This window comes from Nannospalax galili, unplaced genomic scaffold (genome assembly GCF_000622305.1).
Source record: "Nannospalax galili isolate Female #2095 unplaced genomic scaffold, S.galili_v1.0 scaffold1430, whole genome shotgun sequence".
In the NCBI taxonomy this organism is placed as follows: domain Eukaryota; kingdom Metazoa; phylum Chordata; class Mammalia; order Rodentia; family Spalacidae; genus Nannospalax; species Nannospalax galili.
The window spans coordinates 201627-216190 of record NW_008329126.1 but is presented as its reverse complement, the minus strand read 5'-3'; the positions used below and the strand labels follow the sequence as shown (position 1 = coordinate 216190).

General features: G+C 39.8%; 1 protein-coding gene and 1 pseudogene across 3 annotated transcripts in view; one reads left to right on the top strand and one right to left on the bottom strand.

Moving 5' to 3' along the window:
• Positions 1 to 14564, bottom strand: part of Usp32 (ubiquitin specific peptidase 32) — a 217704-nt gene that overhangs the window by 34866 nt on the left and 168274 nt on the right. For all 3 annotated transcript variants that reach the window (XM_029562419.1, XM_029562426.1, XM_008831098.3), the window contains exons 20-26: positions 10781 to 10919; positions 10454 to 10559; positions 7337 to 7510; positions 5905 to 6079; positions 4925 to 5076; positions 3437 to 3548; positions 963 to 1174 (exon numbers count right to left, since the gene is read on the bottom strand). In XM_029562419.1, coding sequence (XP_029418279.1) covers positions 963 to 1174; positions 3437 to 3548; positions 4925 to 5076; positions 5905 to 6079; positions 7337 to 7510; positions 10454 to 10559; positions 10781 to 10919 — 1070 coding nt within the window. The remainder of the gene's footprint in view (positions 1 to 962; positions 1175 to 3436; positions 3549 to 4924; positions 5077 to 5904; positions 6080 to 7336; positions 7511 to 10453; positions 10560 to 10780; positions 10920 to 14564) is intronic.
• On the top strand, positions 9494 to 9816 carry LOC108490712 (annotated as a pseudogene).

Genomic DNA, 14564 nt, shown 5'->3' with positions numbered 1-14564 from the left:
TCTGTGTATTGGGAACTGCAGTTACGGAACAGGTGTAAGCAAGACAGACAAGAACCTAAAAAGGCCGGGCGTAGTGGTACATGCCTTTAGTCCCAGCACTCAGGAGGCAGAGGGAGGCGGATCTCTGTGAGTTCAAGGCTAGCCTGGTCTACATGTTAGGTTCCAGGCCAGCTGGGTCTACAAGGAGACCCTATCTCAAAAAGAACCCCCCCCCCAAAATAAAAAGAGGTGAAGGTCTTACTATGTAGTCCAGGTTAGCCTGGAACTTGTTATGTAGCCCAGGCTGGCTTCTAACTCACAATCTTCCTGCCTTAGCCTCTCCAGTGCTGGGATTACCAGCCATGCCTGACCATACCTAGAATTCTTCTGCCTATTAACATATAGGTAAGGAATGTTATTTGATATACTGGCCATCATGTGGTACTAAGGCCTACCTCTAAACACTTACATAAGCATGTATAACAAATGGCGGATTTTATTTATTTATTTTTTTGGTCTTTTTGAGATAGGGTCTCCCTGTAGCCCCAACTGGCCTGGAACTCAGTATGTAGATGAGGGTGGCCTTGAACTCACAGAGATCTGCCTGTCTCTTCCTCCCGAGTGCTGAGATTAAAGGTGTGTACCACCACGCCCAGATAAAATGAGAATTAAAAAAAAATTATTATTTATTATTGAGTGTACTGCCTGCATGTATGTAAGCATACCCATGTCGTGCAATCCCCTTGGAGGTCAAAAGAGGGTGTTGGATCCCCTGGAAGTGGAGTTACAGATGGCTGTTAGTCACCATGTGGGTGCTGGGAATCAAACCCAGGTCCTCTGCAAGAGTAGCCAGTGCTCTTAACTGCTGAGCTATCTCTCCAGCCCTAGAAATGTTTAATGAAGATGGTTGCAAAGACAGAAAATGGCTGCATTTCACAAATGACAGTGCCAAGGCAACAGAAAGTTGCCTAGCATTAACTAACCATTTTTCGGTGGACTGCAATGATGTAGCCTGTAAAGGGGTCATCAGAAAGAGGTGACATATGATCATTCGCTGTTCCATTTGTCAAGTTCTTCTCAGTTCCACATGGCACAACCGTGTTTGGCATTCCATTGGGGATGAATAATGGTCGAGGCAGGTCTCCATTGGTAGTCAGGGTAAAAAGTCCATTTGTAGATGGAGAAGAGGAGCAATCTATAAATTCAAAGATGTGTACAATATCGTAACTCTTACCCTTTTCCTCTGAGGACCTTGAACACTGACATCATTGATTCTTTTAACTCAGGACAGGGGGAAAAAAAAATCATTGAACAAATAACAATTCTACATCTATTGGGAGACTGTAGATTTAGAATTTACTTTTATAACTCATGCTTATAACTAAATGGCAAAGGAAAAACTGTGGTAACTGCTAAGTAGAATTTTTGCAGAAATCCACATGAATATCATGAGGTACTCAAACATTTCTACCATTCATTTTCTCTTTCCTCTCCTCTAAAATTCATTCCTCTCATAATACTCTATCCAATCTGGCCTTTAGCCAGATGTTGCTTTTTAAATTAAAAAAAAAAATGCATTCCCTAGTTTCAACAGCCACATTTCAAGTGCTCAGTAAATGAGTAAATGATGAATACTATACTGGAGGACAAAAACGATAATTTCCATCACTGTACAGTTCCACTAGACAGTGATCTTCTAAATAGAGAATGTTAAATCATCCAGTAACTCACCATCAGTACTACCTGTTTGTTACATGCCAATGAGAAGAGTCTCATTTCCTACAAAGTCCTTTAGAGTAGAGAATTAACCTAATTATAAGCTGTGCAATGAAGAATTGCTAGGTATGATGGTGCACACTTGTAATCTCAGCACTTGGGAGGCAAAGACAGGAGGATAGAGAGTTTGGGGATAGCCTGTACTACACAGTGCGATTGGGTAAACCTGAGCTACATAGCATAACGCTATCTCAAAAACTATGCTGTATAGCAGTTTCCTCTGAACTGAAATATTCCCTCTAGGAGGGAGAGGGAGGCTCATGAGATTTGGGAGGTAAATAAAAAGACAGCATGTCTGGGAAAGTGGAAACTTGCAAGATTCTTGTTTTGTTTTAGTTGTGAGCCTTTAGGGTGAGCCAATTCTCCGGTTAACTTGCAAGATTCTTTTTTTTACATTTTATTTACTATTTTTATTTTATGTGTATGCGTGTATTGCCTGCATGCAGGTAAGTGCACCCGTGTCATGCAATGCCTGCGGAGGTCAGAAGAGGCTGTCAGATGCCCTGGGACTGGAGTTATGAACAATTGTTAGCTGCCATGTGGGTGCTACAATTTGAACACGGGTCTTCTGGAAGAACAACCAGTGTTCTTAACCGCTGAGCCATCTCTCTAGCCCCAACTTTCAAGATTCCTAAAGGCCCCTGTTCAGCTTTAAAGAAGCAGTAAATAACTGCTAGGGGAGAAGATTGAACAGCTGAGCTTCAGAGAGGCAAGATTTGTCATACTGTCCAGCTGCTTGTAACATCCAGGGATGTAGCTTTCCTGAGTCCTCACCAGTTTTTGGTTTTCAGTGATGCACCTGCTTTTCTGAATCATCCCTACTCCTTAAGTAATCCCCCACCCATACTCCTGTTAGTAACCCCAATAAAAACTCATTGGTTCACCAAGTTGGACTTGAGTACATCATTTCTTTGGTCTGTTGTGGGCTCCCTTTCCAGAGTAAGTAGATGTTTGTGTAGCATCTCCCTAGGAAGAGCAGTGTGAGAGACTACCAAGAAGTACAGCACTTGTCTAGCATGCCCAAGACCTTGGGTTTGACTTCTAGCACCATAAAAAAAGACAAAGCATACGAATGGCCAAAACGACTTACTGAGTTATATTAAATCACATTCAATAATTGAATAGACAAATTCCTACTTAGCTAAATTTATTGTTTATGTTTTCTGGTAGTGTGTTTCTCTTATACCATCTGCTGCCATCTTACCATTACAAAAAAAAAGGTTTAAGAGAGATGTGAATGTCAATGGTATGTATATAAACTAATATCTACCTATCCAGCCTTTTTACTTAGTGTCTCTGAATTTTAGACTCTTCATCAGTAAAAAGAAATATCTGAGTCAAATGATTATTAGAATTGTTGCAAAAATCTCCAAAGATTTCCTCTGGGTTCAAAAATTCTTTGGAGCACAACAGATATAAAAAAGATTATAACTCCTAGACCAATGTTTATTACATTTAAGTGTGTGTGTGTATGTACATACCACAGCATGCATGTGGAGTCAGAGGACAACTTGCAGGAGTCAGTTTTTGCTTTCTACCTTGCAGGTTCCATGTAGGCCCCAAGAATGAATTCAGGTTGTCTGGCTTGGCTGTAACTGCCTTTACAGGCTGAGCCATTTTGCTAGCCCTAGACCAATGGTTAAAGGTAAGAGAATGAGAAAGAACTCTAGTTCTACCTTACCTGTTTGTACTGGACTACAAGCTGAAACTGGAGAAGCAGGAATGGGAATTTCAAATGCACACAAAAATCCACTCACTGAAAGTCGAACTTTTTGATTGTCCTGAGGGAAGTTCTATAGAAAAAAAAAAAAAAAAAGCGAGATAAGAAAGATAAAAATGGAAAAATTATCTTTGTGATGTATTTAAGGAGAATGCCTTGGGAATTTCCAACAGTTTTTATTTTTTTTGGTTTTTTTTTGACACAGAGTCTCACTATGTAGCCCTTGCTGGCCTGGAACTTTCTATGTAGATCAGGCTGGCCTCAAACTGAGAGAGATCAGCCACCACTCCCAGAAGCAGAACAAATAATCTTTCCTGACTAACTAAAGATGAATTTTGGATAAAATAACTGGAAATTCACCTCTCTGCCAAAGAAAACACTTATCTCTGTCCACAGGAAGGAAGTATGTTATGGATGATTGAACACTTTGCCTTTTGTTTTCACCATCTAAATGGCAAACCCTCAGAGAGATCTCTTCACATTTAATATAAAAAATGTCAGTGAAGTTGGGTGTGGTGGTACACGCCTTCAATCCCAGCACTTGGGAGGCAGAAGGTCATATTTTTTTAAATTCTCTAATTTTTTTTAGCATTTTGAAAAGTAAAAAATATAGTTCAGCCCTTGTTATCTTTACATGATTAGTTCCAGGACTCCACAGAAATAAAAAAAAAAAATCTGTCGATGCAAATCCTTGATATAAAATGGAATAGTATTTGCACATACCTAAGCATATCTTCCAATATACTTAAATCACTTTACTTATAATACATGTTACAATGTAAATGCTATGCAAATAGATGTTAGATTGTATTGTTTCGGGAAAAATGACAAGGAACAAAATCTAGACATGTTGTTTAGATGCAGTATTTAATTTTCTGAATATTTTTCATCTGTGGTTGATTCAGAGACTAAAACAGAACCTTTTGATGCAAGGGTTGACCTGTATGTTCATAAATATTTATCCATAAATATAGAAAGTAACCTAGAAGAATTCTAGTTGAAGAATTCCCTGATTGGGAACTTACATTACAGTAACATAGCAAAAGCTTGTCCTATGTGTAGCTGTATGTACTTCTCTAGAACTGCCACCATAATCTATTACTCCTTTATTCTGGTAGACAATCTTTTCAAATTTCTTGGTTAGAAAATGATACACATATATATTTTGGTTCTGTTTTTGATGTGTATGTTACATGTCAACACATATGTGTGCTACAACTCATGTATGGAGGTCAGTGGACAACAATCCGTCCACTATGTGGGTGCTGGGAATTGAACCTAGGTTGTCAGGCTTGGCAGTATCTTTACCCACTGAACCATCTCCAAGGCCTCTGTTTTTGTTATGTTTTAATATCTCCCTTGGTCACTTAACACAATTGATAACCATTGAGAAACCTATTTTTAGTGGATGGAATCAAGAGGTTTACTAGAAAGAGAAGTTAATATTACCTTTATGTTGGAACTATGCACTTCTGCAAGAAGGATTTGTTCTGATTTTAGTGCACAGAGATCACTCAGCTGCTTTTTCAAACCTGTGTACTTTTCATCCATGTTCAGTCTGAGTCCATATCGTATGGGGGTAGTACCATCTAACTTAATTACTAGTAAAGAGAAAGACGTTTTATCAGCAAAATGCAGGTAACAATGAAAAATTTTTTACACACTGTAAACAGATATATCTAAATTACAAGTAGCAAATATTTTAGCTTAGAGTCTTTTTTTGTTTGTTTATTTTTGAGACAGGGTCTCCCTGTAGCCCCAACTGGCCTGAAACTTGCTATGTAGATCAGGTTGGCCTTGAACTCACAAAGATCTGCCTGACTCTGCTTCCCAAGTGCTGGGATTAAAGGCATGTACCACGATGCCTGGCAATAGAGTCTTATTTTATATGTAAATGCCAAAACAGAACTTAAGAATAATATTGAGGGGCTGGAGAGATGGCTCAGTGGTCAAGAGCATTGGTTGCTCTTCCAGAGGACCTGGCTTTGAATCTGAGCACCAACATGGCAGCTAACAACTATCCATAACTCCAGTTCCAGGGGAATCTGACACCCTCTTCTGACTTCCGTGGACAGTGTACAACATAGATACACTTACATACATGCACACAACACACTCATACACATAAAAAGAATATTAAATGAAATCAACTTTTTAAAAATGTTCTTCTGATATACAAGTGTGAATGGCTTTACAAGTATTTCAAAGCATTTCTGGCATGTCTGGAATTTAAAAAAAGCACTGGTGAGCAAAAAACGTGCCCATGTTCCAAATCTTTGAAACCTAAAATCATGCCTGATTATGGATTGCTAGATTATAACATGCTGACTACCAATAATTATGAGAACTCATTACAAACAACTATAAATTCAGGCTGCCTAAATAAGGTAGAAGAAAGCTGAGTCCATTTTCAGAATTTTGTAACCTACCTGTTATTTCTAAATGCATATAACTGTCCATTGGTAGTGGCAAAGACAAAAAATTGAAAGGATCAAATCGGACACTTATATGCCCACATGTCTTGCATTTGACTTGGGATCTTAGCTGCCCATGAAACAAGTCTACAACAATTGATCTATTTCTCCTCAGATGGTTGTCCCAGGCCTGGCAAGGAAAAGAAGTACAAAATTTTACCTTCAAATTTCAAAAGATAAGCATTTCAACACAAATCTAAAAATGCTGATTAAGTATATATGGATTTAAATTCAAGAATACAATTCTTAATTTTCATTTAAAATATAAAAGTTTTCTGTCTGCAAATCTGTAATCCAGACATGTAATTTAAAATGCATCACCTTACTGCAAATAGACAAAATTTGCAATCCAATAGAATGTAATTCTGAGTAGTCTATAAAATAATAAATTATGGGCTGGAGGTATAACTTACTAGAAAGAATGCTTGCCTAATATACATGAGGCCCTGCATTCATGCCCTAGCACCACTGAAAAATTAATAGAGAAATTCAAGTGGTACCTACTTTTCATGTGTTCTTACTGTGGAAACAATGGCAAGTATTAGAGTTCTTTATCAATTAAAAAGCAGATAAAGCATGTATATCAGTCAGTTTATATATATTACTTTAGCAATTATGGGAACTGTATAAATTCTGCTGGATAATTACTCTTTTATCTTTTGTTTTGTTTTATTTTTTTGACACAGGGTTACCTTGTAGTCTCAGCTGGCCTGGAACTCAGTATGTAGACCAGGCTGGCCTTGACCTCACAAAGATCCACCTGCGTCTGCCTTCCAAGTGCTGGGATTAAAGGCATGTACCACCACACCCAGTCCAATTATTCTTGTATCTTGTTCCATAAAGCTTATAATTTGAAATAACAGTATTTTTCTATTTTTACTAAAGTGCTTTTGTTATGGTATTTTATTACTGTAAAAGAACTAAGCACAGAAATCTAAACTGTTTTCATTGTAAAATTCTAATCACAGAACATTCTTGCTTGCATTTTACCACATGTATTTAAAACATTTTATTTATTGCTTATGTAAAAAACTCAAAACCTGGTGCTGGGGAGATGGCTCAGTTAATAAAATGGGTGCCATGAAAGTACAAGGACTTGAGTTCAGATCTCTGGCAGCAATGTAAAAACCCCAGAGGCAGTGGTACACGCCTGTAATCCCAGTGCTGGGGAGATGGAGATAAAAGGATTCCTAGAGACTGTTGGCTAGTCAAGTTTGCAAAATCAGTAAACTTAGTAGGAGATACTGCCTCAAAAAAATACGGTAGAACGATTAAGGAAGATACCAGACATCAATGTCTGCCTCTACAAACTTGTGCACACATATACTGTCCCCCCTGCCCCCAGATGGTATTTATAAATTCTAAAGGAAACTCAAAACTAACAAACCTCTGCAGCTACTTCCCAATCGGGTCGGCCATCACTGTCCTTGAGTTCCACATATGGCTTCTCGTGGACTCGGTTGAGATCTTCATGAAGACCATCCAAGAGAAATGCCAAGAGTTCTTGAGAGTCTTGTTGCTGGAACCCATTAAACCTGGGAGCATATTTTGCTATGGTCCACTATAAAAATGAGGAGTAACAGTCATTGATATTTTCCCCATAAAATTTGGAAAGAGCATGCTCCATAATTCAATCATAAACACCATAAGAAAGTAAACAGAAGACTATTTAATCTTTTTCTATTCCAAATAGATGTTGGGTAATCATTTAATCTTCTTAACTTTATTCTCAAGTGGCCAAAAAAATGAAAAGCATTTTGTCCAATATTGTGTTCCAGTTCACTATCATGAAAGCAAACAAGTTAAAAAAAAAATTTGGCTAGCATGGTGGTGCATGCCTTTAATCCCAGCACTGGGAGGCAGAGGCAGGTGGATCTCTGTGAGTTCAGGGCCAGCCTGGTCTACATAGTGAGTTCTAGGACAGCTGGGGCTTATAGGGAGACCCTGTCTCAAAAAGACCAAAAAAAAATTTTTATTTATTATTTTTATTTTATGTGTATGTGTGTATTGCCTGCATGTAAGTAAGTGCACCCGTGTTGTGCAATGCCTGTGGAGGACAGAAGAGGCTGTCGGATCTCCTGGAACTGGAGTTACGGACAGTTGTTAGCTGCCATGTGGGTGCTGAGATTTGAACCCAGGTCTTCTGCAAGAACAGTCAGTGTTCTTAACCGCTGAGCCATCTCTCCAGGCCCAATAAACAAGTTTTTTAGTCATACAGATTAAAAGAACTTTTTTGACTGATTTATTTTTATTTTATGTGTATGAGTGTATTGCCTACACGTATGTAAGTGCACCCGTCATTCAATGCCCTAAGAGGTCAGAAGAGAGTGTTGGATCCCCTAGAACTGGAGTTACAAACAGTTGTTAGCCACTGTGGGAATCAAACCTGGATCCTCTGCAAGAGCAGTCAGTGCTCTTAACTGGTGAGCCAATATAAAATTTGCCCCAATATAAAACTTGTATACATTAAAATCTTTTACACTGTTACTTTTTTTTTTTTTTGTCTTTTTGAAATAGGGTCTTCCTGTAGCCCCAGCTCACCTGGAACTCACTATGTACACCAGGCTGGCCTTGAACTCACAGAGATCCACTTGCCTCTGCCTCCCAAAATGCTGGGACTACAAGGCGTGCGCCACCATGCCCGGCTTTTTTACACTGTTATTTTATTTTTTATTTTTTGTCTTTTTGAAGCAGGGTCTCCCTGTAGCCCCAGCTGTCCTGGAACTCCCTATGTAGACCAGGCTGGCCTTGAACTCACAGAGATCTGCCTGCCTCTGCCTCCCAAGTGCTGGGACTATGGGCACCACGCCCAGCTTACACTGTTATTTTTAATTGTACAGATGGATCTAATTATCTTACTAATGCTGAAAATGTATCAGGCACAATTAATTAGACTCTGAGTTCCACCTTTTAGTTAGAATACTGGGAGTAGTGAAGAAGCACTAAAAGGTTTACTCATACAAGAAAGACGTGATAAATTCATAAAATGAACAACATTCCAGATAGAGACTATGTCTTTAGTCTTTTCCTAGTCACTACAAACACAGCAGTATTTTATATTTACTTGAACAAATAAAAGATTGCATATCTGGGTTATGTTAGTGAAAGATCTGAAAACATGGATTTAAAAAGCTAATAGAGGGGCTGGAGAGATGATTCGGTAATTAAGAGCACTGCTGTTCTTGAAGAGGACCTGGTTTTGGTCCTAGCACCTACATGGAGGTTAACAACTGTCCATAACTCCAGTTCCAGGGGATCTGACATCCTTGGGCATTGTACAACACAGATGTACTTACATACATACAGGCAATATACTCATACACATAAAAATCATAAATGGGCAGGTGTGGGGCACAAGCCATCTCAGCACTTGGAAGGCAGAGGTAGGCAGATCTCTGTGAGTTCAAGGCCAGCCTGGTCTACAAAGCAAGTTCCAGTCCAGCTGAGGCTACAGGGGAGATCCTGTCTCAAAAGGTCAAAAAAAAAAAAAAAAAAAAGAAATAAAACATTTCTTTCTTTCTGTGCTGCTAGCCCTCCCACAAACATGGTGAACTTTCCTAAAACTTGCCGAACTTTCTGCAAGAAATGTGGCAAGCACCAGCCCCACAAAGTGACACAGTATAAGAAGGGCAAAGAGTCCCTGCATGCCCAGGGAAAGTGGCATTATGACAGGAAGCAGAGTGGCTATGGTGGGCAGACAAAGCCTATTTTCTGCAAAAAAGGCTAAAACTACAAAGAAGGTTGTATTGAGGCTTGAGTGTGTGGAGCCCAAATGCACATCTAACGGAATGCTGGCTATTAAGAGGTGCAAACATTTTGAACTGGGAGGTGGATAAGAAGAGAAAGGGCCAAGTGATCCAGTTCTAAGCCGATTCTGTGATGGAGACAATAAAGTCATGAGTTACTTCAAAAAATATATACATTTATTTAATTTTTAAAACTTTTACTATTTTTATTTTACATGTATGAATGGATTGCCTGCTTGTATGAAAGTGTACCTGTATTGTGCAATGCCTGTGGAGGTCAGAAGATGTCAGATCCCCTAGAACTGGAGTATGGATGATTGTTAGCTACCATGTGGATGCTAGGATTCGAACCAGGGTCCTCTGCAAGAGCAGCCAGTGTTCTTAACCACTGAGCCATCTCTCTAGCCCCAAAATAAATAAATAAATTTTTAAAAAGCTAACTAGAGAAAACATGCAATAAAAATTATAAAAGAGGGGCTGGAGAGACGGCTCAGTGGTTAAGAACACTGGTTGTTCTTGCAGAAGTCCCGGGTTCAACTCTAGCACCCACATGGCAGCTAACAACCGTCTGTAACTCCAGTGCCAGGGGATCCGACAGCCTCTTCTGACCTCCGAGTGTACGACATGGGTGCACTTACCTACATGCAGGCAATACACGGATACACATTAAATAAAAATAATAAATTTAAAAAAATTTAAAAAATTATAAAAGGACTGTTTAGGAATTATATATTTTCATATCATTTTTGTCTGCTTACCCGAAGCTTTAATGGGGCAACATTCTTCTGAGTTCCACTCCAAAGTTCTTGCACCAAATCACCATAGCATTTAGCCATATGCCCTTTCATACCAATGGGATTTGTTCTAGAAGTTTAAGAGGAAAATTTGTTACCAAAGACTTTCCACAATTCACAATCACATGGGCACAGAAATGACTATCAAGAGATATATTCCTTAGCCTTTTATTTCATACTCAATAAGGTAATGAAGGTAAGATTTTTCTCCCTCAAGTTAAAGACATTGAGGTGATACTGGATTTAGATCAAAGCTATAGGTTAAATTGCCAATGGTTCAAGAAAGATTACCTGTTGAGTTCATAAAGATGTCTCCCTGAGATAAAATACTGCGTCAGTGGTTGTGTGTTACTAACACACTGGATGCTTGAGTTCATGAAGCATGTGTTTCCCAGGTTGCTCAGACCTGTGGCTCCCTTTTCTGTGGGAACTGAAACAAACAGTATGAAACAGAAGCCCAGCTATAACAATAAGCTGTAGACCAATTATTTGCATTCAATTCAGTACTTCTATTTTCTGTTTTTTTTTTTTAAATATTTAAAAATTCTGTCAGGTGTGGTGGCACACACCTTTACTCCCAGCACTTGGAAGGCAGAGGCAGGTGAATCTCTGGGAATTCAAGTCCAGGCTGGTCTTCATAGTGAGTTCAAGGCCAGCTGGGGCTACAGGGAGACTCTGTCTCAAAAAGACAAAGACAAACAAAACAAAACAAAACCAATAAAATAACAACAAACAAACCCCAAACAAAAAAAAAGTTTAAAAATTTTATGTGTATGAGTGTTATGCCTGCATATATGTAAGTTCAACCATGTTATGCAGTGCCCCTGGAGGACTGAAGACAGTGCTGAATCCCCTGGAACTGGAGCTATAGGGATGGTTGTTAGCTGTTACTGGGTGCCAGGATTTGAACCTGGCTTCTCTGCAAGAACAGCCAGTGCTCTTAACCACTGAGCCATCTCTCCAGGCCCCTTTTTCTCTGTGTATGTGTGTGTATGTGTTTTGTTTTTTTTGAGACAGTTTCCCTGTAGCCCCAGCTGGCCTGGAACTTACTATACAGAGATCCACCTGCCTCTGCCTCCCGAGTGCTGGGATTAAAGTTTTCTGCATTTTTTGAGACAGGGACTTAATAGCAGAGGCTTGCCTCAAACTAGGAACCCTCCTACCTCAGTCTTCCATGTAGTGGTATTACAGGAATGTGTCACTACACAATGGCTTCCCAATGCGGTGATTTTATAATTTTTTAGTCAGCTAATTGGTACCAAATTTTTTTTTTAATTTAGGTCTTTTGAATGTTTAAGGTAATAAGTTTTTCATGGAGTGTCTTTAGCAAGCATGATCATTCTTGCCCATCTGGAACCCAGAAACGGCAAGTACTCTTTTTTATCATTTTGTTGGTATCTCATGCTAGACACTAAAAGTTCAACACTTAAAGGGTGAAGGCAGAGATTAAGAGTTGTTTTAGACCACGTCTAAAACAAAAACAAAAGTCCCAGAATTAAGTTTGCAAAGTATGTCTTTTAAAAAAATTTTTTTTCCATATTTTATTTATTATTTTTATTTTATGTGTATGTGTGTATTGCCTGCATGTAGGTAAGTGCACCCATGTCATGCAATGCCCTCAGAGGACAGAAGAGGCTGCCGGAGCTCCTGGCACTGGAGTTAGGGATGGTTGTTAGCGGCCATGTGGGTGCTGGGATTCGAACCCAGGTCTTCTGCAAGAACAACCAGTGTTCTTAACCACCGAGCCATCTCTCCAGCCCCACAAAGTATGTCTTTATGCTGGGCATGATTGTGCACACCTATAATCTCAGCACTAGGGAGGCTGAGCAAAGACTGAGTAGTCTGGTATATATACATAGTAAGACCCTGTTTTTGTTTTTAAATAATATTTAAAATTTATTAGTTGGGCATGGTCATGCAAGCCTTTAATTCCAGCACTTGGGAAGCAGAGTTCAAGGCCAGCCTGGTCTATATAGTAAGTTCCAGACCAGCTGGGGCTACAGGGAGACAGTCTCAAAAAGATAAACAAAGAAAAAAAAATTAAATTTATTCTTTGAGAATTCCATACACGTATACAATGGTCATATCCATCCCACCATTTGCCCTGAGACCTTTTTATTTACATTTTTATTGTATGTATACAACTGTATTGTCTGTATGTATGTAAGTGCACCAGTATCATGAAATTCCTGTGGAGGTCAGAAGAAGGTGTCAGATTCCCCTGGAACTGGAGTTAAGAACAGTTGTAGGTTCTGGGAATCAAACTCGGGTCCTTTGCAAGAGCAGTCAATGCTCTTAATAACCAATGAGCCATCTCTCCAGCCCGAGGTCTTGTTTTTTTAAATATTTATTTTACTTATTTTGTACGGGGGAGGTACATGTAATAGTGTATATGTGGAGGTCAGAGGACAGCTTGTGTTCTCTCCTACCACTGTGTGGGTATCAGGGATTGAACTTAAGAGGTCAGGCTTAGTGGCAAGTACCTTAACCTGTTAAGCATCTCACCAGTAGAGATCCTGCTTTAAAACAAAACAAAACATGAAACACACACACACACACACACACACACACACACATGAAAGTTGTGGGCATCTGAAGGCCAGAGATTGAATAACTTCTCCACCTTATATTTTTTCATTAATTTTTATTTTATGTGTATGAGTATATTGCCTGTATGTGTGTAAGTGCACCTGTTGTGCACTACCCATGGCGGACAAAACAGGGCATCAGATCCCCTGGAACTGGAGCTACGGGCAGTTGTTAGTTGCCATGTTGGTGCTGGGATTCAAACCTGGGTCTTCTGCAAGAACAACCAGTGCTCTTACACTGAGTCATATCTCCAGCCCCTCCACCTTATTTTCTGTGACACAGTTTCTTACTGAACCTGGAGCTCACTAAGTAACTAGGCTGGCTGGATCTTCCTATTTTTGCTTCCCCAGTGCTGAGATTATAGGTATGCACCTCAATGCACGAGTATTTTATTTTATTATTTTTTATATTTTATTGCCTGCATGTAGGTAAGTGCACCTGTGTCATGCAATGCCCGTGGAGGTCAGAAGAGACTGTTGGATCCCCTGGGACTGGAGTTACAGACAGTTGTTAGCTGCCATGTGGGTGCTGGGATTTGAACCTGGGTCTTCTGCAAGAACAACCAGTGTTCTTAATTGCTGAGCCATCTCTCCAGCCCCTCAATGCATGAGTTTTTAGCTGGTTGCTGGGTATCTGAATCTGGATTTATTTACAAGGCAAGCACTTAACCAACTGAACCATCTTCCTGGTCCCCTATGAGCCCAGGTTGGCCTGGAACTGGCAATTTTCCTGCCAGTCTATATTGCCTGGCAATACAGGAGAATTGCCAGACTATATTGCCTGGAACTGGCAATTCTCCTGCCTCTCCATCTTAAGAGCTGGGATTACTAAAGTATCACCATATCTGGTATATGAATTATTTAACTGCAAAGTTAGAAGAAATTTAGAAAATAACCTGATGTTGAGTTTGTTCAACGAGAACAAAAAGGAGTAAAGTTAAAACAGTCTCTAAGCCAGGTGTGGTGGCATGCACCTATAATCTTAACGCTCTAGAGACAGAAGCAGAAGGATCAAGTGTTCAAGGATAGCCTAAATGACATGGTGAGAAAATCTCAAACAATAAAAAGAAGTGTGGAGGGGGCTGGAGAGATGGCTCAGCAGTTAGGGGCATTAGCTGCTCTTGCAGAGGACCTGGGTTCAAATCCCAGCACCCACATGGAGGCTAACAACTGCCTGTGACTCCAGTACTGATGCCCTCTTCTGTCCTCTCTGGGCATTGCACAATACAAGTACTCTTACATACATGTAGGCAAAACACTCATCACATAAAAATTAAATAATAGTTGGGCATGGTGGCACACACCTTTAATCTCAGCACTCCTGGTGCACCACACCCAAATATTATTTAATTTGTATGTGTATGGGGGGCAGGGGGAGACAGAAGCAGGTGGATCTCTGTGAGTTTGAGGCCAGCCTGGTCTACACAGTGAGTTCCAGGCCAGCTGGGGCTACAGGGAGGCCCTGTTTCAAAAAGACTAAATAAATA